The sequence below is a fragment of the Camellia sinensis genome, chromosome 14 (genome assembly GCF_055761805.1).
Source record: "Camellia sinensis isolate YWXY chromosome 14, ASM5576180v1, whole genome shotgun sequence".
NCBI classification, from domain to species: Eukaryota; Viridiplantae; Streptophyta; class Magnoliopsida; order Ericales; family Theaceae; genus Camellia; species Camellia sinensis.
Window position 1 is genome coordinate 62713211 of NC_138974.1, and position 23557 is coordinate 62736767.

Genomic DNA, 23557 nt, shown 5'->3' on the forward strand with positions numbered 1-23557 from the left:
AAATATAAATATTTATATTTCTAAAAAAAAATTAAGGGATTTTTTTTTAAGATCCCTGGTATTATGATTTTATAGCATAAATGACACTCAATATTTTTATAATGTCTAAGGTTCCTCAACATCAATCCAGAAAAAATTCGATCCAGAGAAAATTCAATCCAAAGAAAATTCAACCAGAGAAAATTTAATCTAGATAAATTCTCTGGTCCAAACCAGAGAAAATTCAATTCAGAGAAATTCAATTCTGTCTAAAATTTACCTCTCATTATAGCCAAAATGAGGTGTACAGTTCTAGAAACCACATTCCTTGGTGGAGAGTGCTGGTTTCCAAAGGTTCTGATGGAGTAATGAATGAAAGTAAAAGGAGTGACTGAACTCATTATCCACTCCAATGCATTCAATACCAAAAGCTCCATTCTCTGAATAACTTTGCTCTCAAAGTTACATTCCAATTGAAACTCTGAGGGTGATGGTACTCTGTATTCCTCCATCTTCGTTGCCAAAGACAAGCACGCCACTGATAACAATTGCATTGCCCACCACTTGTCACTCTGCTTTTAATTATAATAACCACCAATCAACCAAAAAACTTTAAAATTCATAATCAAAATTGAAATTGAAATCAAACTTACATCAATAGCTCGCCTCGAAAGAAACCGGTCAAAATGAACCCAGAGAAAATTCAAATTTCTCTGGTCCATTACTCTCTTCACCATTGCACCATTACTCTCTTTGTTGCTGCTGTGACTGGAATTATGAGCAACATCATGACATTTGGGTTCTTCTTCTAACTCCGACATTTGGGTTCTTCTCCCAGAGAAATTTACTCAAACTCAGAGAAAATAGCCCTCCAACACAGAGAAATTCACTGAAATCCAGAGAAAACTAGAGAATTTCTCTGGTTTCAACCTAGAGAAAATTCAGTTCAAAAATTAGAGAATTTCTCTGGTTTCAACTCAGAGAAAATTCAGTTCAAATGATCATCTGAAGAACCACTATCTAATGCTTTTCTTCACCACTCAACTTACTAGTTTCAGTGTTTGGGCCAAAGATCTCTTCAATCATGTTCCCAGATGACACAAAATCAAAATCTTCAAATAGACTCATTGGATACCTGGCTTCCCAGAGTTTAGCATCACATGGTTCTATCAAAAAACTGGGGTTCAACCTGTCACTCGACCCATCATCAATCCTGAAAAAACCCAGACTCACCAATACACAGGTCGCGAAAGTGCAGATAGAGAATCCGCACCCAATAGAGCTGAGCACCATGCACATAAGTGCGAGGCCGTAGACATGCCGTCGGCCCATACGATCGCCAAGGTATCCGAAGATTGGCTGATCGATGACGGTCCCTAAGAGTGCGATAGCGACCATGGTGGAGGTGATGGCGATGGGGATTGAGTTACGGCGAGAACAGTGGCAATCTATCCGAAGATTAGCTGACCGATGACGCATCTCATCTTCGACCTATCGATCCACAATGTTTAGTTGGGAGAGAGAACCTGGAAGTTGAAAATGGGAAGAGAAGGGAAGTCATTGAGGAAATCGGAGGGTTTCTTGGAGCTGCGACGCATCTCATCTTCGACCAATCAATCCACCTCTTCTTTGACTTGGACCAAATTTCTCTAATACATATTTAGGGACCTTAGACATTAAAAAATAATTTTGTAAATCTCTTCCATTACGAAAAGTGGAAGAGGGACTCTAAACTGTTTTTTCCAAATATTAATACTTTAGTTGTAGTCATTGATGCATGCATATTGACTAAAGTCATTATTTGAATTGGCTCAGGAATGCAGTGCTAAACAACCAACAAGAAATGTCAAGAACACAAAAATTCATAATAGACATAAATAAATAAATATTACGAAATTTGTGCGTTCGGTCTATCCACGTGTTTGTGTCTAATTCGGCCCTTAACCAAACTAATGTCTTGAGGGTTGATTGGAAATCCGCGGATAAGGCAACAGTGGTGCCCAATCTCAACAGGTACAGGCTGGATTGAAACTGGGGAGTTAAGGGAAATCAAAAAAATCCATCAAACCGATTGAATTAGACTAAATCGGTTATATTTAATCTATTTTTTAACAAGAATCAGTTTGTGTGATTTTTAAATTTGATTTTTTTTTATTTTCAGTTCGGTATTGGTTCAAACACTTTGTGTATCGAACTAAATCGAAACCGACCGCTTCAATATGTATTGTATTTATAATATATGTATATAATCTAATAATATAATGATTTTAATAAGTATAATAAATTATTAACTTTAATTAATTAATTTTATCATCTTTGTTACCTAGGTTTGTAACTCTTATTATATATAATCTTAACTCTAACTCATTATTCTTGAAATCTTAGTATTTTTTAACTCTTTTTTTTTTTTATATTTTTGTTAATGTAGAAATTGGAAAGTATTTATTAAATGAATAGATTGGATATCTTTAAAATGGTGGACAAATAACTAATTTAATATTTTTATATAGATTAGTGATTACATTTAAAAGTGACTTAAGTTTGAAAAATTCTAGACCGATTAAATCGCATCGAACCGAACCGTTTCAATCTGTTCGATTCGGTGCGGTTTGATAAGAGAAACGACCTATACCAGTGTTTAAAATAATAAAACCAACATTATTAACTCAGTGTAATTTTTTATCTAGATACTGACCGTACCGAACGACTACAACCCTAGTTAAAACAAGACTTGATGAATGCGTAGATTCAAGAAATTTAATAATGTATAAAGCATGTGACGTGATCCTCGTTGGAGATTAAAAGAAATAGTAATAAAATATCAGGATCCAATAATTGGATTATTAAGTCAAGATCATCAGGTGTCTTAGTTTAAAAGGTTAATGAAGATAAGAGACATGTGGGTCTACATGATAATTAACTTTCACCAACCTCAATGGACTTATAGCCACTTAACTCTTATGACAAACAATTTACACTAATAATAACGTGTATATCTTAAGCATCGTAATATTTTTATAGAATTCGATTTATCGAATTTTAAATAAGATGGGATATTACAATGTTTATTGTGAGCGTAGCAGATTTAATAAGGTATTGTACACAGAGGAATGATAACTTCAATGAAATAGGAATGTAACATCAAACAGTTCCATGTTAGGGAGTGATATTTTGGAGGTCTCAAACATCTATCAGTTTGAAACGCATAAGAAGTCGAACAGAATTGTATTGTTGTCCCTTACGATCATTCAGTGGAACAGCTCGTAGTCCACTTCTTAATTCTGAAACGGGGAAGCACGTTTGGCCTCCAAAATCGTTCTTACCCGATGTGTCATACTCCATCACTTCAATCCGAAGCAAAGCCAATTCAGGAACCCTGAGAGGGAATTCAAATTCCTCGTTCCATACTGGCACCCACTCATCCTCAATCGCTTTTGTCCTTTTCATTATCGAATCCTTTGGTACTCCTGCAATACCAACCTGCAAAGCCATAATGATTTCAATGAGAAATATTATTTAGCTTCAAGGTACTGAAACAACAAAGACAAGGACACTTTGATGCGCATTCAACTTTTGAAGTTCAAGAACTCGAAGCATGTATTCAAGAGCCCTTCAAAGTTGTTTAGTGCAACTTCTGTCAAGTTGAAAGTTGATAATCAGAAAATAAAAGTTGAAAGCACCCCATCCCCTCCTCTTCCCAATAAATGAAATTTTTTTTTTTTGCTTTTTTTTTTTTTTTGGGGGGGGGGGGGGGGGAGGATGCTTATCTAAGCTATTTATGCTTTATAAGCTGTATGCAGAACCAAATAATCTGGAACAAATTTTCAAAATAAAAAAGGTATAAGCAACTCCATAAGTTGCACCAAACAGCCCCTAAGTAGATAGTCTGTCCATAGCTGAGAATTAAAAAACTAAGTACACTGTTGTGTGTTGCTATATACAGAAATATATACAATCAATATGGAATAAGAGAGATAAATATTCAGATAAATATAAATTTTCGTTGTCTTAGATCATACCCTCGCATAGAAGTCTGGTGGGGAATACGTATCAAAGTGTGTACGGGAGAAATCTAAATGCCATCCGTCCCCCAGATAAACTTTTACCTGCTCAGTGATGAAGGTTAACAGAGATTCACTTTAAAGGGGGAGAGAGAGACACAGAAGAAATCTAACATTGCATTTCTGGGAGAATTCCACACCTTCAATATTTGCTTAATTGGTAATTCCTTTCTCGGATCAAAATCCACTTTATCATTCAATAGGAAACCTGGCTTTTTCACATAACCACAGCCACCATTAGCTCTGAACATTCCATGCATGATCCAAAGGAACTTTCCGTATCCCTGTTAAATGCAAAGGAAAATAGAGAAGGAAGGCTAAATCACGTATAGGCAAATGGTCTGACAAATAATTTTCCTTCAAGAATAAAATAAAGGAATCTTTTTTGATAAATTTGAAATCCATATTCCTATTTCACCAATTAAACAGTTATAAATAAGAACAAAGCACCAAAGCAAGGACTAATCATGCAAGACACAAAACTATTAGGTAATTGTGCTTCCAGTAAAAGAAATCCCCTCACATCTCAAATCTCTTTCCTAAAGTTGCTCAAATTTTTAATTAATAAAAAAAGAAAAGTGTCCAAAAAGGTTGTGTGATCTACCCTCAACTAATTCAACCAATTTTTCCTTGGTTGTTAACATTTTACTTGGGTCAATCTTGATAATTATAATTTATATCCTCTAACAACTAAGATGATGATGAGACTACGCTTGGGTCAACCTTTTGTTTTAGCCAAAAAAGTTATTATAAGTTGTCACATCATTCTCTCTACTTTTTTACATATCTTTTCGTAAAAAATCAAAAAATTACTAAAATAGATTGTTCCCAAACGAGGCCTAAGTTGGAGATGTAGGATAAAGAGTGTTTATTTGTATACCACTCACCAGATTAGTAATACTATAGATAGTATTAATATATAAAATTATTATTTTTTAATTTTTAGTATTTTTTTAATATTATAATTATTTTTTTTGTTCTAAAAAATATAAATTTTGCATAAAAACTATTTAAAAATTCACTAATGGGGGGATTATTAGTCCAAGGGGATAATTAATCCCCTCACTCGTGTCCCCAACCAAACACTCTTTAGATGGATCCCACGGACTATTAGTTCAATTCCCCTCCCCAAAGAGCCAAACAAACATGGCCCAAAAAGGTTTTAGGCAGCCTCCTCACTAACGAAGATAACTGTTGCTTGCTGATTAGTACCTCTTCACATCCCAGCATAAAAGTTCTCTCCAATAACTGTTTCTGACAGTGCTGGATCAAAGACTACTGCAGTTTTATGGTCTATTCTGTCAGAAAATATTAATTGGCACAATGCTTCCAAAGATATGATCTAGCAGTTGTCCAAGCATGGATTGGGGACTACATAGCTAGAACAACTTGACCAAACTGGTAATCATAATGTACTCCCAAATTCAGAGAGAGAGAGAGAGAGAAGAGGCAAATAGAGGATACATTTGTTTGCAATAAGACCACATTCAAATCTGGTTGGTATTGCTTCATTATGTATTTCCATTTACAAGTAGAACATGAGCACAAAAAAATTAGATTTTATGCAACAATGGAAAGTGTTTGAAAACGTTACTAAAAGTTGGAAAATTTAGTCTTCAATGTAGATAACAAAACAAGAAATCTGACCTGCATGTTAAATGCAACCATTTGAGCTCCATGTGCCCATCCAACTAAAGGATTGTAATTAGATGAGTCGAAGCGTATACCCTTAGGGTATACTCTCAGTAAATTCCGCTGGGTAAACCTTAACAACAAAAGTAATTATACTGAATTATCCAGATGTGAAAGCGAGATATTTAGTGAACACCCAATGTTAAAGGAAAATGCTAAATAAACAAGTTGGCCCCACTACTTTGTATCTAATGGGTAAGAAACATGAGTAAGAAATCTATGTATGCATAGCATTGCCCAATGTTAAAACAATTGTGGCAGTTATGGTCACAATAAGAATAATTAAATTCCAAGGGTTTCCTAAAGAAATATCGAGCATGTCTGGATCAGAATTCTTGTGCATGAACCTCAATTTACGAATGTTTCAGGCGAGCTAATGAATTGGCTCAGAAAAATAATTGTCTAAATTTTAGCACATGATGCTTGGATGACATGATTCCTCAATTAGTCACGACCCTAATGCAGTCAGCCCTTGAAAGGTTGGGTTTCCCAAAGTCATGGTCTCAACCTCACCATAGTCACCATGCCCACCACCATAAAATACTGATTTTGGAAATGTCTAAGGTGATTCTGCAATTTCCTTCAAGAATAACAGTTGCAATGATGTAATACTGATTGTTCTTGTTTCAGTAGCCATAGGTTTGCAATTTAAGTGGATTAAAAAACTCTGATAAATGCAATAGACAAACACGTATAAAGCATGATAACATAGATAGAAGCCACTTTTTAAATGGATCATTCTGAAAATCTTGCAATCACCTGACGATATGGGGTGCATATTCTGTTATAGCATTTTCAAGCTCTTGCTCGCTCAAGCTAAGGCGTCTAACTTTATTTGGATCATCAAGAAACCAGTTATGTATTCCGCCTTTCAACTTCCCAGCATGAATGGCAATTAAACGCCTATATTCAGGAACAGCATGCTGTATATCTTCATCCTGAGGTTCTCCCTCATCTAGTTCATCCTGCTTGCAAATGGTAAGCCCAAAATTAAGGAAATAATAATTGATGCACTAAGAGTAAAAGCAAAACAAATTTTAATACACATGCACCTTATCATCTGTTTGAATTTCATTTTCCCTAGGTTCTTCCTCTGCTGAAGCCTTCACCTTCTTTGAATTCACTTTTTGCTTCATATCAGATTCTAGGTATTCTTTTGGTGGTTTGGTTGAGATAATAATCTTTTTTTTCAGTGATTCTGGTGAAGGGAGCTCCTTTAAGTCTGACTCGGGGTGAAACAGTGTGACTCCAAATGTTTCAGTGACCAACTACAGGAAAACTTATTTGCAGTAACAAATTGGTACAATTTAAAACAAGTAGAAAGGTTAAAGGCCACAGAATGTATAGATACTCACAGTAGCCACTTTAGCTTGAAGATCTGAAGTAAGATGGTCTTCAAAAGTTATTACAACAGGATATTCAGAAGCAACAAATGCATAATCCTTAATCACCCGCAAACATGAGATGAGTTCTACTGGAGTGGTCAGTGTTCTAAAATCACAAAGAAAAAACAACCAATTGAATCAAATAGAGCAAATAAATGTAGTCCTTAAAATATGGGATATCAGATTTCATGAATGCCAATAATTTTTGGCCAAGTGTACACACAATACATTATATCCACAAATAGTAAGGTCGTTTATATAATTGGTTTTTGTCCATGATGAAAACCAAAGTGTGACACAATGAAGAAAAAAAATATGGGATCCAAATGGTCATGCAGATTTCCTAGAAAAATGAGTAGATTCTAGGGATACTTACGTGTAGGTCTTAATAAGTGGACTTATTATCTAATAGGTCCTATGGAAAAAATTTGTCACAAAAAACGTCACTAATTGTAAGTTTTAGTGACAATTTATAAAAATCATGACAAAAAAAAGTCACTAATTGTCAATTTTTAGCGACATACATAAAAAATTGTCACAAAAAAATTATTTTTAGCGACAATTTTACCAAGACTTATTTTCAATAGGACTTGATGAGAATTAAAGTCAAACTATTAGGACCTATTGGTAGTTTACCCTAGATTTTTCTAGAAGGTTAGAGGTGCTTCAAAGAGAGTAATGGTTAAGTGAAAGCAGTGTAAGAATAAATTTTCATTAGCTGAGAGACGTGAAGTACAAAACCTAACCTCCCTTCATGCTTTTTAATGCCATTCTCTCATCCTCTCTTATCCTTTTTCTCCCTTTTCTTCTTCTTTTCTTTTCTTTTGTCTTTTCCATTTGTGCCATTTGTGCAACGAGTATAAATTGAGAAGATAATAGAAAAAGACCTACACATCACCATCAACTCAAAATAAACCATATTGAGTTGAAAATCTTGTAAACAAATGCAGGTTGGTTTCATACCCTCCATGGCGAACTTCAGCCTCATGTTTTTCCGCATTTGGCCATAAGTCCAGTTCAATAACTCTTACACCTCTCGTTAGAGCTTTTTTGATAGGCTCAACACTGCAGTCACTACTGAGTTGGTTTCCTGTTAAGTACGAGTTGTGGCCTGTGTGCAAGAAATAATGTGCCAATGGAGCATTCATGTCATGATGCACCTGGTCCAAATAAATGTTTCATAATTCATTTCATGTCAATGATTTTGTAAAGTGCACAAATTTATAATTTTTTTTTGGGTAAAATTGAATAGTATATAACAAAGAAGGTGCTTAATTGAGAATCTATACAAAAAATTATAAACTCAGCCTAATCATATAAACTTAATTTGAATTTGTCTGATTTATATCCTTTGTCAGAATTACTTTCACTTACAAGCATGTTGACGTCTATAAGCTATCCTTATCCTACAAACTTAATTTGGTTGAAAGGTATAAATATTCATCCAGATTTATATGTAACATTCATGACATCCAAAATTCAAGTAGAAGCTAAATGTATGATAGTTTGGCATGTACAATATACAAAGAAAGAGAATTTTTTTAAAATTGAAGTTTCAGAATTGTTACACCAGTATTTGCAATGCTTTAAAAAACTATTAGGCTCTGTTTGCATAGATGTGGATTTCAAATCAATGGATTTGAGGTTGGATTATAAAATTATTAGAGTTACCTATTATAGGTAGATAGAAAAACTAGAAAAAAATGAATTTTACTAGCATCTTTGTAGCTAAAAGGAGAATTCTTAGCATGATTTCAAATAAAAGGTATTAAAAATGCATCATGAAAAAGCTCTTTAATGTAATCTTCAAATACTTAGATAAACTATCAAATCTAAATTTGAGTTATTCATATTGCTTTCTTCTTGAATGAATAATGCCAAAGCCATGCATTTCAAATCCATAAAAACAAACGGAGCCTTAGTCTCTGTTTAGATGGATGAATTTTAAATGAAAGAATTTGAGGTTAAATTTTATAAAAACACAAGAGATTAAGCTATTATAGATGTATTAAGAACACTATCAGTCTCTGCATGGAAGCTGGATGGATGGATTTCAAATGAAAGAATTTGAGGTTAAATATTATAAAAACATAAGATTAAGCTATTATGGGTGGATTGAGAAAACTGTTAGTCTTTGTTTGGCCGAATAGATTTCAAATGGAACAATTTGAAGTTGAATTTTATAAAAATATAAGAGATTAAGCTATTATTGGTGGAATGAGAAACTAAAGAGGTAGATAAATTAAAGATAATCAAATCCACCAGAATCTTGATATTTGTTAGCTTGATATATGTATTATTTTGGATTCATTTTTTAATAGCTAGTCTTTTAAGACAATTGGTAACTTAACATAGCATCAAAGCTTTGGGTTCAGGTTCCAGGAAATCTTGAATCAAGTCTTGTCTCCTGTTATCTTTATCATTGTACGCTAAGTTTTTCCTTGTGTGACAGATAATATTAGCTTAATATACATTATTTGAGCTATTCTCTTCAAATGAATAGTGACAATTTTTTCATTTCAAATTTATGAATCCAAAAACACAACCTTACACTTCATTTGGAGTGTGTGGAAAGAAAATAAAAGAAAATCATTTTTGGATAGGTAAGAAACAAAGCTATGTGAGAGGGGATATAAATGAGATTTATTTTTCTGTATTTTAACGAGCAATCTCGATATTATAAAAATTTTATAACCAATTAACCTTATTTCTCACTAATCTCACCACACTTTTTGCAAGAAATGAAACAGAAAAAAAAAAAAAAGGAATTATCTTTCTCAACATTCCTCACCTAATTTATAAACCAAACATGTGAACTAGTTCGATTTCTCATCATCTCTCACCAAATCACTCCATCCAAACACAGCAATTGGATTGTACAGATTACAAATAAACAAAACACAAAAAACAAAATGGACAAGAAGAAACAGAGAGATTACCCCCAGAGATGGAGAGAGAGGAAAATTAAGGTCACCGAGGAGAAACCGAAAGAAAGCTTCGAGATGGAGGCCCTTCCGCTGGAAAATGTTGAGTTGCTTGAGGCTGTGTAAGATGGCCTGCGCCTCCTCCTTCGTCGCATTTTTCTCTCCTTGCGACTCTCTCAAGAACAGAAGCAGCTGATCCAAACTCATCGTACCGTTCTCCGAGTACCTTTTGAACAATTCCTTCACATCCTCCGGAGGCTCCGCCGCCCTTACCCTGAACATTCTCCGGCAACAGAAGCACACCCTAAAAGACTGCTGCGACATCTGATTCTTCCCACAGAGAGGGAGAAAGATTGGTGTGGTGTGGTGTGATCGATTGTTTTATGGACATTTCTACAAGCAGTTGGTGTGCATATAAATATGTGCAGTAAAGAACAGATTCTTGTTGGGATAAAGGAAGAAGGTGAGGTTGCAAAGACTTTTGGATACTGATTCTTTGGAATTGCGTGTTGGCAAAGTGAGAACATGTTCGTTCTCACCATGTTTATCACGAAGATGTACACCATTGTCGACCCAGAAACGAATTGATATGCAAATGTAGCATACATACATATGTATATATACAAATATGGCAGTTTCCTAGTAAACAGATTGCTTGCGATGGTCTGAAACTTCATTCACACTGACTGTTTTGTTTTGTATCAATCAAGCTATCCAAGAAACTTGCCCAATGCTCTGCCACACAGACTGCAAAGTAGGGTGATCAGTAGATATTCAGGTACGGATTGATCCGCGTAGGTTTGGACGGATGACCAATTTCATGTTTCTTTTCGCTGCAACCGAATTACGAGCCCTAATTTATAAAATTTTATATTTTTAATTTGTTTAAATATTCTCTTTATATCTTCAATTGACAAAGTGGTTAGATAATCTTTTATCAAATGATAAATGTTGATATTTGATATTTTTTGTGAAAAATATACAGCTTAATTTTTTTATTTATAAAAAAAAATCAAATTAAATATTTTTTGAATTAAAAAAAAGTAATAAAATAGTTTTAAAAATATATGGTTGCGTTTAGTAAAACTTTATAAATATAATTTGAGAGTATGAGTTGTATTTTGAGTTTGTGAGTTTTGAAATTATGATTTGAATGTGAAAATTTTGTTTGGTGAAAGAGTTTTGAAAAGAATTTTGAATTGAGTGGGAAATTTTTGATGTGACATGTGATATTTAATACAAAAACTTACAACTCATAACTAATTACACAATTCAAAATTCTATTAAAGCTCATAAAAAATTTAAAAAATTTTGAAAAATATTTTTTTCGAATATATTAAAATTAACATGTCAATTGCGCAAAAAAAAAAAAATTACACCGTTCCGGTCAACCGGCCGGACAACCCGTGGGACGATAGGGTAGCCTAAATTTTTCCGCCCTCGACTTAGTTTTCAAAAGTAATCATAGAATTAAATTTTGAAATGCGTAAACAAACATCACGTGAGAAATAAGCCCTGGAACTAACGTTTCAGAGTTGTACCAAACACAGTTTATGATTTTCTTATATGTATTTATTATTGTAATTTGACAATTTATTTGATAATCTTTTGGTTATGTTGAGTTGGATTATTATCAAAAAAAAAATATTGACAAATTGTATTATATTCAAAATTTGTAAAAGTTTAACCGCCAAACCGATTCACATTCATCCACCAATCTACTCAATCCGCATCCGTCAATTCGAGGGGACGAATGCGGATTATTTTTTCTAATCCGCCCATCTGACAAACAGATGGCGGATTAAAATTCTTCTGTCACAACTGAATCGTGAACACTCCTACTGCAAACATTACTCAAAAGTAACAAAATATATAATTGTAATAAGTAACCCTAATTCCTTTGTAATTTGAAGGAAATACAAATATAATTTATAATCTTGTCATAACTATACCGATTAAAATAATTAAAACTAATGTATGTGAAGAATTCTATTCTATTATATGGAGTGAAGACATAAAATATATATATATATACATATCGATATATAAAGCTGACAACATTAATTTTTTTTATTCATATAATGAATTATTGATAAAATTATAATTACATCAAAATTATAAAATTTGTTGTATATTTTTAGAATTTCAATTTAGAGGTTGTTTGGGATGCACTAAAAAGATGCACTTACTTATTTTTTTTTTATCTTTTTTGAGTCATATCATTTCTTTATTTTTCTACACATTTTTCATAAAAACTTCAAAAATACACGTATTTAGATCACTACAGACAACTCCTTACCCAAATATAAATGTTGTGTAATGTGGGCATTTCTCAAAATAATTTGTATAGTTTTTATTTTTCTATCACCCTTTTTTTTTTTTGGATAAAATACAATTATGTTCCTAAAATCTAGAAGTCTAGTTTTAGAATAATAATTTGAATATAGAGTTATGCTTTGAGTTTTTGAATCATAATTTGAAAAAAAAAAAAAAAAAATTGTTTGGTTATAGGTTTTGAAAATAATTTTGAGATGATTTATTAAAAATAAAAAAATAAAAAAAATTAGTTTTTCATTGATTGATATATAGGATGTGAGAGGAGAGATGAGAAAAAAAAAAGTGATTAATTAATTAATTAATAATAATAATAATAAGAGAAATTTTAAAAGCAATTTTGAATTATATTTTAAAAATATATTTAGTTAACTTGTTTCATCCAAATCATAATTTAAAAATAGAGTTAAATTTTGAAAAATAAACCAAACGCTACCTAAGTTTGTCTCACTTTCTAATTTGAAATTAAATTAATCAAATTTCAAAGACTCCACCTTAAGAATTGTAGTGCATTTTATCCTCCAATATAGTCTAGTACAGGTGGTGATACTACACAGACACGGGACAATACCTTAAGCAGAAATATGCAAAGATCACTTTTGATTGTTTTCATCACCGTGCCATATCTGCCGCAGCAAAATCTACCGGATGGATGAGCTATATCAACTGCTATGAAATTGCAATCATATCCGATCCACTTGATTTTCAATCTAAGTAGTCTCATATGAGTCAACAAGAACTACGATCAGATAAAGAGCACAGCTTCACTTATTTTTTTTCAAAAAAAGAGTATATACAAAAAATTCAAGTAGAAGGTATAAACACAAATAGGCAACAAATAACAAATAATAATAGCAGATCCGAAAGAAAAAGAAAAATAAATTAAAAACACTATCTATGTGGAATTGCAACCAAGAGAGACAAGAAAGTTGGCAAAAATGAAAATTTCAAACAAACTCAAAGCGCATGAGAAGCCTCACTGAGTTGTACTTCTCACCCTTTTGATCACAGAGAGGAACTGCACGGATCCCTTCCCTCAATTCAGAAACAGGTAAACAAATCTGGCCACCAAAATCATCCTTCTCAGACATGTCGTACTCATGCACTTCAATTCGAAGTACAGCAAATTCAGGAACAGTCAATGGAAAAGTGAACTCTTCATCCCAAACAGGCGTCCAATTGTCCTCCTTTGTCTTTGTTTTCTTCATTGTCTCATCGGCAGGCACTCCGGCAATCCCAACCTGCTCAATAGGTCGACTCATAAATACATACAGCAAATATTGGAAGTAACTTTATGGCCTATCTTTATATGAACTAAACTTTGTTTTAATCAATTTTAGCCATTGAAATGTAAACCAAGTAGTGTCATGACTATATTGGTTGAGGAAGGCTATAACTTACTCTTGCGTAGAAGTCAGGTGGTGAATACAAATCAAAATGAGTTTGTTTAAAATCCAAGTGCCATCCATCACCCATATATACTTTCACCTGCAGGTAACATAAAGCATCTTAGAAATTATATAGATGGAAGGAAATGTAACTATATTTGCTTTTAGTGGTGGGAGACCTTTAAAGTTTTCTTCGCTGGCAACTTTGCTTTAGGATTAAACACCTCATTATGTGGTCTGCTGCTGATTAAAAGATCAGGCTTCTTCACATAACCACACCCTCCATTTGATCTAAACATCCCGTGCATCAACCATAGTGCTCTACCATACCCCTGAAAGTGAAGCAGTGGGACGAGTTGATCTTTCAACCAGAAAATTACACCAGGCATTTCTTCTAAAATTAGAAAATTTGTAAAAAGTCATTTATTCTAAATTAACATTAAAAAATATAAACTCTTGCAGTTACAAATTTTATTTCTAATACAAAACAGCATATTTGGTATAGCATCTGAGAGCATTTCTCTTTTCAGCTACTTACGTTCCTATGTTATTAATGTTGCTACACATCAGACATGCATGTATTCTCTTTTTAATTTGAACTTCTCAACAATCAACGTTATAGATCTAAATTATTTAACTCAATGGCCTAGAAACCTCAGAATACTGCAAATCAAGCACCACTTCCAAATGGCATAATAGTGTTTTTATTTTATTTTTTAACAGAGGGAGAAAAAAAAAAGGGGGGGGGGGGGGGGGTGTGAAAATCTGAAAATCTTCTTACATACAGTGGAGAACAACACTGAATGCATATGCTATTTACCAAACTTGGGCAGCAATAGAAGTTTTGGTGCAAAAAACTTTAAAAAAAAAAAAAAATGAACTAACAATAAATAAATAAACTGTGAAAGAAATAGGGTGCATAGATTATAAGTAGCATGATTCATTAGGAAATTGTAACTAAGAATACAGAATGAGACCTGCATATTAAATGCAACCATTTGAGCTCCATGCATCCAACCGATTTGAGGCTTGTAATTGGAGGAGTTAAACCGAGTACCTTTAGGGTACACTCTCAGAATATTCTTCTGAGTGAACCTAGATTCAAAAAATAAAACCCACCAAGTTGGTCAATAGAAAATTCTAAACAACGAAATTACAAAAGCATATAATGTAAACAGCCATGCTCATGAACTTTGTTTGATTAGCATCTACCTTACAACATCCATTCCATATGCTTCAGCAGCCTTTTCAAGCGCTTGTTCGCTCAAACTAAGGCGTCTAACTTTACCACTTTCAATTTTCAGCGCCTCCTTCAAGCCACCTTTGGGTTTTCCAGCATGAATAGCAATTAGACACTTGTATGCAGGTGGTTCAGATGGACATGAATTTTTATCGAAGTCATCAGTATCATGATCATCAAAATTGTGATTGCTCTGATCATTATCAACCTGCAAGCAAGTAGAGCAAACGTCAACAAGCAAACACCTAAAGATATAGGTGTTAGATAAGATTCAGCTGAGAGCCCAAGGCACATCACATTTCATTTCCAGCTCACCTTATCCTCATTTTCCTGATCCGTTGTCAGATTTGATGGTTCCTTGCCCCATACATCTTCATCAGAATCCTTCACTTTCTGTGAGCTATTTCCCTTGAAACTTTCAGCTTCAAGGTACTCTTTTGGAGGTTTGGTTGAAATGATAATGCGATACTTCAATTCCTCTGGTGAGGGGAATTCTTTTAGATCTGATTCAGGGTAAAACAACATCTTTCCAAATGTTTGAGTGATCATCTGCAAACACAATAAAAGCAATAAATAAAAAGGAGATTCAAATTAAGAAAAAAATGGTTAAAATTCATGGGAGGCAAAAAAATCACCTGAGCAACTTTAGCCTGAAGATCTGGCGTGAGATGGTCTTCCAGGGTTATTATGACAGGGTATGGGGAAGCAGAAAAAGCATGTTCTTTGATGGACTTCAAACATTTTATGAGTTCCACTGGAGTTGTCAGGGTCCTGTTTTCTTTAATACAGAAGTTTAGAGATATCCTCAAAGAAATAGACAAGAAAAAAATGAATGGAAACACACTCAGACTTCAAGTAAATTCAGTAGTACATATGCAGGATGCTAATGCCCTTTTGTTTTCTTTTTCGTTGTTAATATTCATAAACTGAACTCAGTTCTTGGCTGGTTATGGATCTATGTCCAACAATCTCTTCCCACTTGGGCTTATCATGCATAGGACAGAACATGTTTTTGTAGAACTTGACAAGAATTGGTTGTATTAAGGAAATCTCAAGAGGACATCTCGTTTTATAGCGAGAATACATTTACATAGCTAAGTTCTTTAGGAACTCCCAAAAGGCTCAGCCATACACCAGGATGAAGGTATAACTTTTGCAAAAGAACTTCACTTTTAAACCTGATAATACTATTGGCTCAAAGGAATACGCCACTCCTACAACTTCTTTAGTTTCCTTGTTTACATTTTCCTTTAAAATAGAGAGCACAATTTGTTTAGAGGAGAAGATTTGAAAGAAAGAAATAATTTCCTCCAAAGATAGGTACATGGAAAAAACAACTGGGCTGATCAAAAGAGAGGCACATAGTATAGGATGCAGAGGTGCATATCAACAACATAAATACCTAGAAATTAAATTCCAAAATAGTCAATTTAGGCATCACAATACTGAAAGGACCAACATAGGGCAAATTCAACCTCTCTCAACATTGGAATCTTACCATGGGCCTCTATCCAATTCCTCTATAAACCATGTAATAATGTCAAAACTATAAAGGTCCAAACATATATGGGACATTTTACTTTATTTTACACTCTTCAATCCAAAAAGAAGTGATGTCCAGTTGCTTCCCCATGGCAGAAGAATCCACCAAACTAAAATAATTTATTAACAAAACATTCATGACCCCCTAAAAGCCAGTCATGCCTATTATCTTTGATTCCTAAACCAGCACCCATCAATGTTGATGGTCTCTTGATCCAACAATAATCCTCCACCAAAGGATACAAGAGGAAAACCATTTTCCATGCTACACAAAGATGGACACGTGCAGAATTTTATGGTGAACAAGCTTTATATATTCAAATTGTGAGTTTACATATTATAAACCCAACATAGTATGCTTCTTGTTTTCTATAGCAACTCTTAATGTTCTATTATTGTGATAGCAGTAAGTGTGAAGAAGAACACACCAAAAATAATTTGGAATACATTTTATCCGGCAGTTATGTTAGTGGATGAAACTAGAGAAGGAGTTTAACACAAAATTAGAGATTTGGAGAAAAACATTTAAATCTAAAGGATTCCGGATAAACAGAACTAAAACAAAGTACATGGAGTCTAAATTTATTAACAGTAACAATGAAAGCAGAGGAGAAGTGAAAATTGAGAACCAAGAACAGCCTAAGAGTGAACATTTTCATTATTTAGGGTCAATTATCACAGCAGCGTGGAAGATTGATGCGGATGTAGCCCATAGGATTAAGGCAGGATGATTTAAGCGGAAAAATGCATTTGGGATACTGTGCGATAAACGAATACCCACTAGATTAAAAGATAAGTTCTATAGAATGGCTATTAGACCAGCGATGTTGTATGAGACGGAGTGTTGGACAACCAAGAAACAACATATAGATAAGATGGGTGTTGCTAAAATAAGGATGCTAAGGTGGATGTGTGGCAAAACTAGACAAGACAGAATTAAGAATGAGTGTATTCAGGAATGGGTAGGAATAGCACCGATAGAAGATAAGTTGAGAAATAATTGATTGAGATGGTTTGGTCATATTCAACGAAGACTAACAGAGACAGTAGTGAAGAGGTGCGATGCAGTGATGGTAGATGAAAGTGTTAGGGGACCGGATAGGTATAGATTAACGTTAGCTAGCATTGTAAATAGAGATATAGATCTACTTAATTTGACTAACCAAATGGCCTTTGATAGAGCCGAGTAGAGAAGAAGGATTCAGGTAGCCGATCTCATTTGATGGGACTCAAAGCTTGGTTTGGTTTGCTTTGGTTTACCTTTTTATCCGGCTGTTATTTTATATAGAATGAATATTCTTACATATTTTTCACAAGATACACATAATATTAGTATGTATTTATCCCTTACTTTCCATTTTCAATGATGTCAATTTGTCAAATTTTGTATTCAACAGTCAGCTTTTTGGTTATACCACCAAAAAACAAATGTAATTACTCTGGCATGGGTGCAAACTAAACAACAGGTAAAGTGAAGTTTACTTAACATGGAATGCTAGTGAATTGTTATACAAAAGTATACTTTCACTTAACATGAATAATTAATCGTAAACGCAACATATGTACTTACTATATTATGAATACAATTGGAAATCTACGCAATTAACTAAGACGAGGGATGTCATAAAGTACGAAACTTGTTGAAAGGAAACCATGAACAGCATTATTTTTGGCCATGTACATAAGCAAAAGTTATATCTAGTGTGATAAATACTTTAGTATGTGTGAAGTATAAATGTCATCGAAAAGCAATTGGCATATAAGTACTTTATAATGTAAATGTATGAAGGTGGCTTTATTGAAAACTCTAATTAATTAAACATGCATATATTCATAGCATGATCCTAAACTCCTTGTACGAAATCTATCATAAAATTCTGACATAGCAGGGGCTTTATATAAAAGACGGGCATCCCTATCTTAAGTCATGACTCATGTTAGTCACCTCCCAAAAAGTAATTACCCTCTTTGAGAGAGAGATAGAGAGAAAGAGAACTAGGGGAAAAATATATATATAAGAAGCGCAATTTCAGGGGATTACTACATTGAGACATGTTGAGGAGACTATAATACGACAATTCAAAGGCTTACGGATTTGGAAATTAATCACATACCTTCCATGAAGAACATTCACATTATCTCTCGACGAATTGGGCCATACATCAAGCTCTATCACCCTCACACCTCTTTTCAATGCCTTAATGATTGGGACATCACTGCAATCACTGCTGAGCTGGTTTCCAGTCAAGTAAGAATTGTGCCCTGTGTAGATGAAGTAATGAGACAACGGAGCACTCATGTCATGTTGAACCTGAAATGATCAAAATATTTCTGGTTAACAAGTGCAGACATAGTGAATAGAATGGTAAGACAACTACATAATAATACATTCTGTTTATGATGTCCACCAATAAACAAGATTACAAAGAAAATTTGGTACTTTTGTGAACATGACATAATTATCACCAACATGTGGTTGTTAACCACTTCCAAACTCTCCTGTTTAGGAAACAAAATCTTTCGTGTATTTCACAATGTCACTAATGTAATTAGCTTCATTAACAAAATTATATGCAAATTTCCAACTCACCTCACTCAAGTGACTTGCATAATCAGTATATGTATATGACTCAAATGGGTTTCTGAATGTTGCCATCTTATCAACCACTGGCGCTAAAATAAAATAAAAATAAAAAGTGGCAGAACCCTAAAAGGTCCTGTAGTGCACCGAAAACAAAAAGATTTTGACAAATATAGCCGAATCAAAAGTCTTTAACACGCTTGTTTTGGTGGCTAAATTGAGCCTATTCCATTTTTGCCCCCCATTCAACCACTATAGTTTCAATTTCTCCCTATTCTTTCTACTTAGGAAAAAAAAGAACAAATCTGGACTCAACCCTTTTTCCCCTTTTTTTCCCTCAATATTTCCTTTAATAAAACTCTTGAACTCCAATTAGTACTTTGTTTGGCTGCTGAGAAATAACAAACAATAGAAAAAGTAAAAAATTCAAAAGACAAATTAATCTAACCCAGAAGTTAACTCTCAGATTTCCAAATTTACACTTCTATCTGAAAAATGAAATTTTTTGGATACCTCAGATCCGATTGGGGGGTTGAAATCGACGGAAAAGAGGAAGTGGTGGAAATCTTCGAGAGTGAGAGTGTGCCTTGTGAATTTGGCAATATGGTGTCGTTTATGGAGGATCTGTTCCACTATGCGCTCGGCGTCGGCGATCGTGGCACCCGCTTCACCCTGAACCTCCGCCAGGAACCGCCGGAACTGCTCCGCCGTCATGTTGACTCCACCTTCCGAGTACTTGTTGAACGCTGCCTTGACGTCCGGCGGCGGATCCGCCTCCGTGACCTTGAATCTCCTCGTGAAGCACACACATATCCTGTAAGTACTACCCATGAGTCTCTCTCTCTTTCTAAAACCCAAGTACAAAACTCACAGTCTCTCTCTCTCTCTCTCTCTCTCTATATATATATATATATATATATAAAATATATGAGGAAGAAATCAAAGGATCAGATAGGTGTAGATCGATGAATACGAGGACTGTGCGTGGAGTGAACAAGATGAGTCAGAAGAGAGAGAGAGAGAGAATTGCAACGCGTTCTTGCTCGGATGCTTTGCTTTGCTTTGTTCAGTATATCTATATATATACATACAAATTCTGAATTTCTGATCTGAACGCGTCGTGTGTATGTGTTTTTATATTTGTTTTTTTTGTTGGTTTGTGTGAATGATCTGTCTGTCTGGGGTTTTTCTCAGTGATTGCGTTAAGCTTTTGTTTGACGCACCACCTTCCCGCTTTTTTTTTTTAATTATTACTAGTGTCTGGGTGGGGATGATTACGAATGATAGTTGGCTTGGGCGTGACGATCGCAAGTTTGATCATTTATTAAATAAAAATGCTACGCGCCTTAAAAATTTTATTAAAAATTTTATATGTTTGTGACATTTATATGAGACTCATATTGTATGAGTCTCACACTTATATAAGGTATTTAATGAAAATTTTGATAAAATTTTTAGAGTTTTAAATATTACTTTTTTTAGACAAGTAGACTTGTTTGAGAAACAGATTAAAAGTTTTTTTTTTGATTTTTTTTAAATATATAAAAAAAATAGAGAGAAAATATGATTTAAAGGGTCATTTCCGTAAATAAGCTAAATTATCAATTCAATTCCCAAACTAGGCCTAGTTTTGAAAGATTTCTCAAAATAGGCTAAAACGTGGTTCAGAACCACGCTTTCACGTCTGTGCGCTTGTCCCGCGTGAGAATTGGGAAGTCTTAAAAGCGTGGTTACAAAACGCGCTTTTAATTAAGAAAGCGCGGTTACAAAACGCGCTTTTAATTAAACAAATTTTCTTCTGAAATCGCTATTTTTAACCACGCTTTTAACTTACATTTTTTTTGTTCTGAAAGCGCGGTTGTAAACCATGCTTTTAACCAAAAAAAATTTCTTCTGAAATCATAGTTACGAACCACGCTTTTAGCTTAAATTTTTTTTCTTCTGAAAATGTGGTTATGAACCACGCTTTTTGGCAAAAAAAAATTTCTTCTAAAAGCGTGTTTGTGAATCACGCTTTTTATACGATTTTTTTTCTTTAAGTGAAAGCGTGGTTTGTAACCACGCTTTTAAAACTTATATAAAATTTCCCCAACCTCGTCTTTTGCAATCACGCTTGTTACACTTAACACCTTTCACTCTCGCTCCCTACTCTCTCTCTCTCTCGCTCTTACTGCTCTCTCTCTGTCGCTGTGCTCGAGCTCCCTCTGCTTTAATTAGTAAAATCATACTTGATTTACTTTCAGTCAACTGTAGTCTAATAATACGTCTGAATGTTTGTTCAGGTGGCTGGAGCTGGGAGGTCATATCACTTGGCTGAGGACGTCCATTTCAGACGTGATGGACAGCATGCCTTGCAGGCCATTGTAGAGATCCGAGAGTTATTGTACCAGGCATTCCAGGTTGCCCATCGGGGAGATCGTCTGCATTATGGCCACTACGGTGTACACAGTTCAGCAGTTGCTCTAGACACATCAGCGCTGTCCACGTCAGCGCCTTCCACTTCAGTGCCTGCCACATCAGCTCCTTCGACATCAGTCACCCCACCACATACTACCCCATACATATCTGGCATACCTTATGTGCCTGACCCTGATTGGGCACCGCCCCGATACATGCATGACGTTGTTACCCCACCCATCCAGTTACCACCGCTAGACAGTTCGACCGCGACCATGAGTACACATGATACAGTTCTCACTGACATCTCCCACGTTGACGATAAGGCCCATATTGAGCCCCTCCAGAGCGCGCGGAAGAGGCCGAGGTTTTGGTCGTGGCGAACATCGCGGCCGAGGTCGGGGTGCGGGCAGAGGCAGGGGCAGAGGTCGAGGTCTAGCTGCAGATCGTGATACAGTTGCACCAGATGATGGAGTTTCACAGCTCACAGCAGCATCCGATCTTCAGCTACAGACAGGATCAGGGGCATCACATGCAGTAGAGGGGGGGTCCCACTCACAGGCTCCACAGGATAGGCATTTACGATTGGGAGAGCCAGATATTCAGAGAGTCTACCGTAGGAGACCGAGGAGGGAGGTCCACGGTCGAGGTTGTGGGACTGGGGGCAGGTTAGGGAATTAGCGGGTGTGATATGGAGTGTATAGTTTATTTTATTTATAGTTTTTGTTATAGTTTTTGTAAATCAAACTTGTACAGATGATGTAAATGTGTCATACTTATTTATTCCAAAAATATAATTTTATAATTTTTTTTTCTTACTTGTTTTGATGATTTCCATAAAAATGAAAAGGAAAACAGAAAAAAAAAACGATAAGAATTGATAGGATTTTATTAACGAGGGAGATTGGAGGACCACTTGTGTTGCTACAAGTTAGTAAAAATTTTACACAAAAAAAATCTGGGAAAAAAATGTAAACATTGCATACTGGATAGTTGTGGGGAGAAATATGAATAAAAAGGAAACAAAATAAATATCTAAACAAACACATAATTTTGTTTTCCCTTTTTTTTCACTTTTCTGAATGATTGCATTTACTGTCTTTTTTTCATGTACAAACCAATGATAACCAAACAAAATGTAGACATATATATTTGTTGTTCATATAGCTTAAACGTGTATTTCAACTATTTGTTATATGAACCTGTAGTTCATTAAGTATCATTATTATATTCCACATCAATAATGCATGAAATCATGAAAGTCTAGTTCAAGTAGCGTTCTTCAAAATAACAATAACGGACAGAAAGTAAAGGTAGAATTACAAGAACTATTTGAAAACAATTGAAATATCTCCCTTCATTGATAAGTCATGGATAAGCATTACAAATTGCATGCATTACAGAAATGGTTTAGTCATTCATTCAAACAATTTCATCATCACCTGACATCTCAATATCAGATTCATACATAACATCCATGCTCCAAGCGAAGTACTAGTATGCATCATCCATTAACCCATCTTCGGCACGCTCATTTGCGGTCTTCATTAGTCCGGACCTTTGCAAACGTTGGGTCATGCGATTAACCTCGTTGCGGATACGATGCAATGCCCTTTGCAACAACTGTGGAGTGTCAGTTGGCATACGCATGTCTAACCGGCGAGCAAATTTAAGATTAACTTCACGACATAGCTCAATGAGAACGTTTGCTCGAGTTTTGCGAAATTCCCACTCAGCTCTCATGGCATTGACGGCAGCACGTAAGTAACGCAAATTTGGATTTAATGGGTATTCAAATTCATCTCCATTTGCAACCCAATAGCGACCCATTGCTGAATATAGATCAACCACCGTATATCTCATGATGATATCGCTCGAAATAGCTGTAAAACTTTTGTTGTGGTATGATGCGATATTTATATCATATATACACATGGTAGCTATATGTATGAAATTATTGTAAACAACTATGCATCAGAGTTGTCACATCAACTTTTATGACCTGAACAACTATGCATCAACTTGATAGGAGTT

The 23557-nt window shown here is 34.7% G+C and overlaps 2 protein-coding genes across 3 annotated transcripts; both read right to left on the reverse strand.

Annotated features, from left to right (window-relative positions):
• Positions 1–2972: 2972 nt before the first annotated feature.
• On the reverse strand, positions 2973–13085 carry LOC114272114 (phosphoinositide phospholipase C 2). The gene is made up of 10 exons (XM_028213786.2): positions 12947–13085; positions 10057–10788; positions 8081–8277; positions 7088–7223; positions 6785–7000; positions 6492–6697; positions 5688–5805; positions 4181–4324; positions 3999–4085; positions 2973–3459 (listed from the first exon to the last, which is right to left on the reverse strand). Exons 2-10 carry the CDS (start codon positions 10363–10365, stop codon positions 3160–3162), a joined length of 1713 nt encoding a protein of 570 aa, XP_028069587.2. The 5' UTR covers positions 10366–10788; positions 12947–13085; the 3' UTR covers positions 2973–3159.
• On the reverse strand, positions 12871–20426 carry LOC114272113 (phosphoinositide phospholipase C 4). Of its 2 annotated transcripts, XM_082907339.1 has the most exons (10): positions 19640–20426; positions 18660–18856; positions 15639–15774; positions 15319–15552; positions 14976–15211; positions 14741–14858; positions 13943–14095; positions 13777–13863; positions 13373–13616; positions 12871–13085 (listed from the first exon to the last, which is right to left on the reverse strand). In XM_082907339.1, the coding sequence occupies exons 1-10, from the start codon at positions 19955–19957 to the stop codon at positions 13081–13083; spliced, it is 1728 nt and encodes a 575-aa protein (XP_082763465.1). In that variant the 5' UTR covers positions 19958–20426; the 3' UTR covers positions 12871–13080. The 2 variants fall into 2 exon arrangements, with proteins under 2 accessions (XP_082763465.1, XP_028069586.2); XM_028213785.2 differs by lacking the exon at positions 12871–13085 and having other exon boundaries at positions 13121–13616.
• Between the last annotated feature and the right edge of the window lie 3131 nt (positions 20427–23557).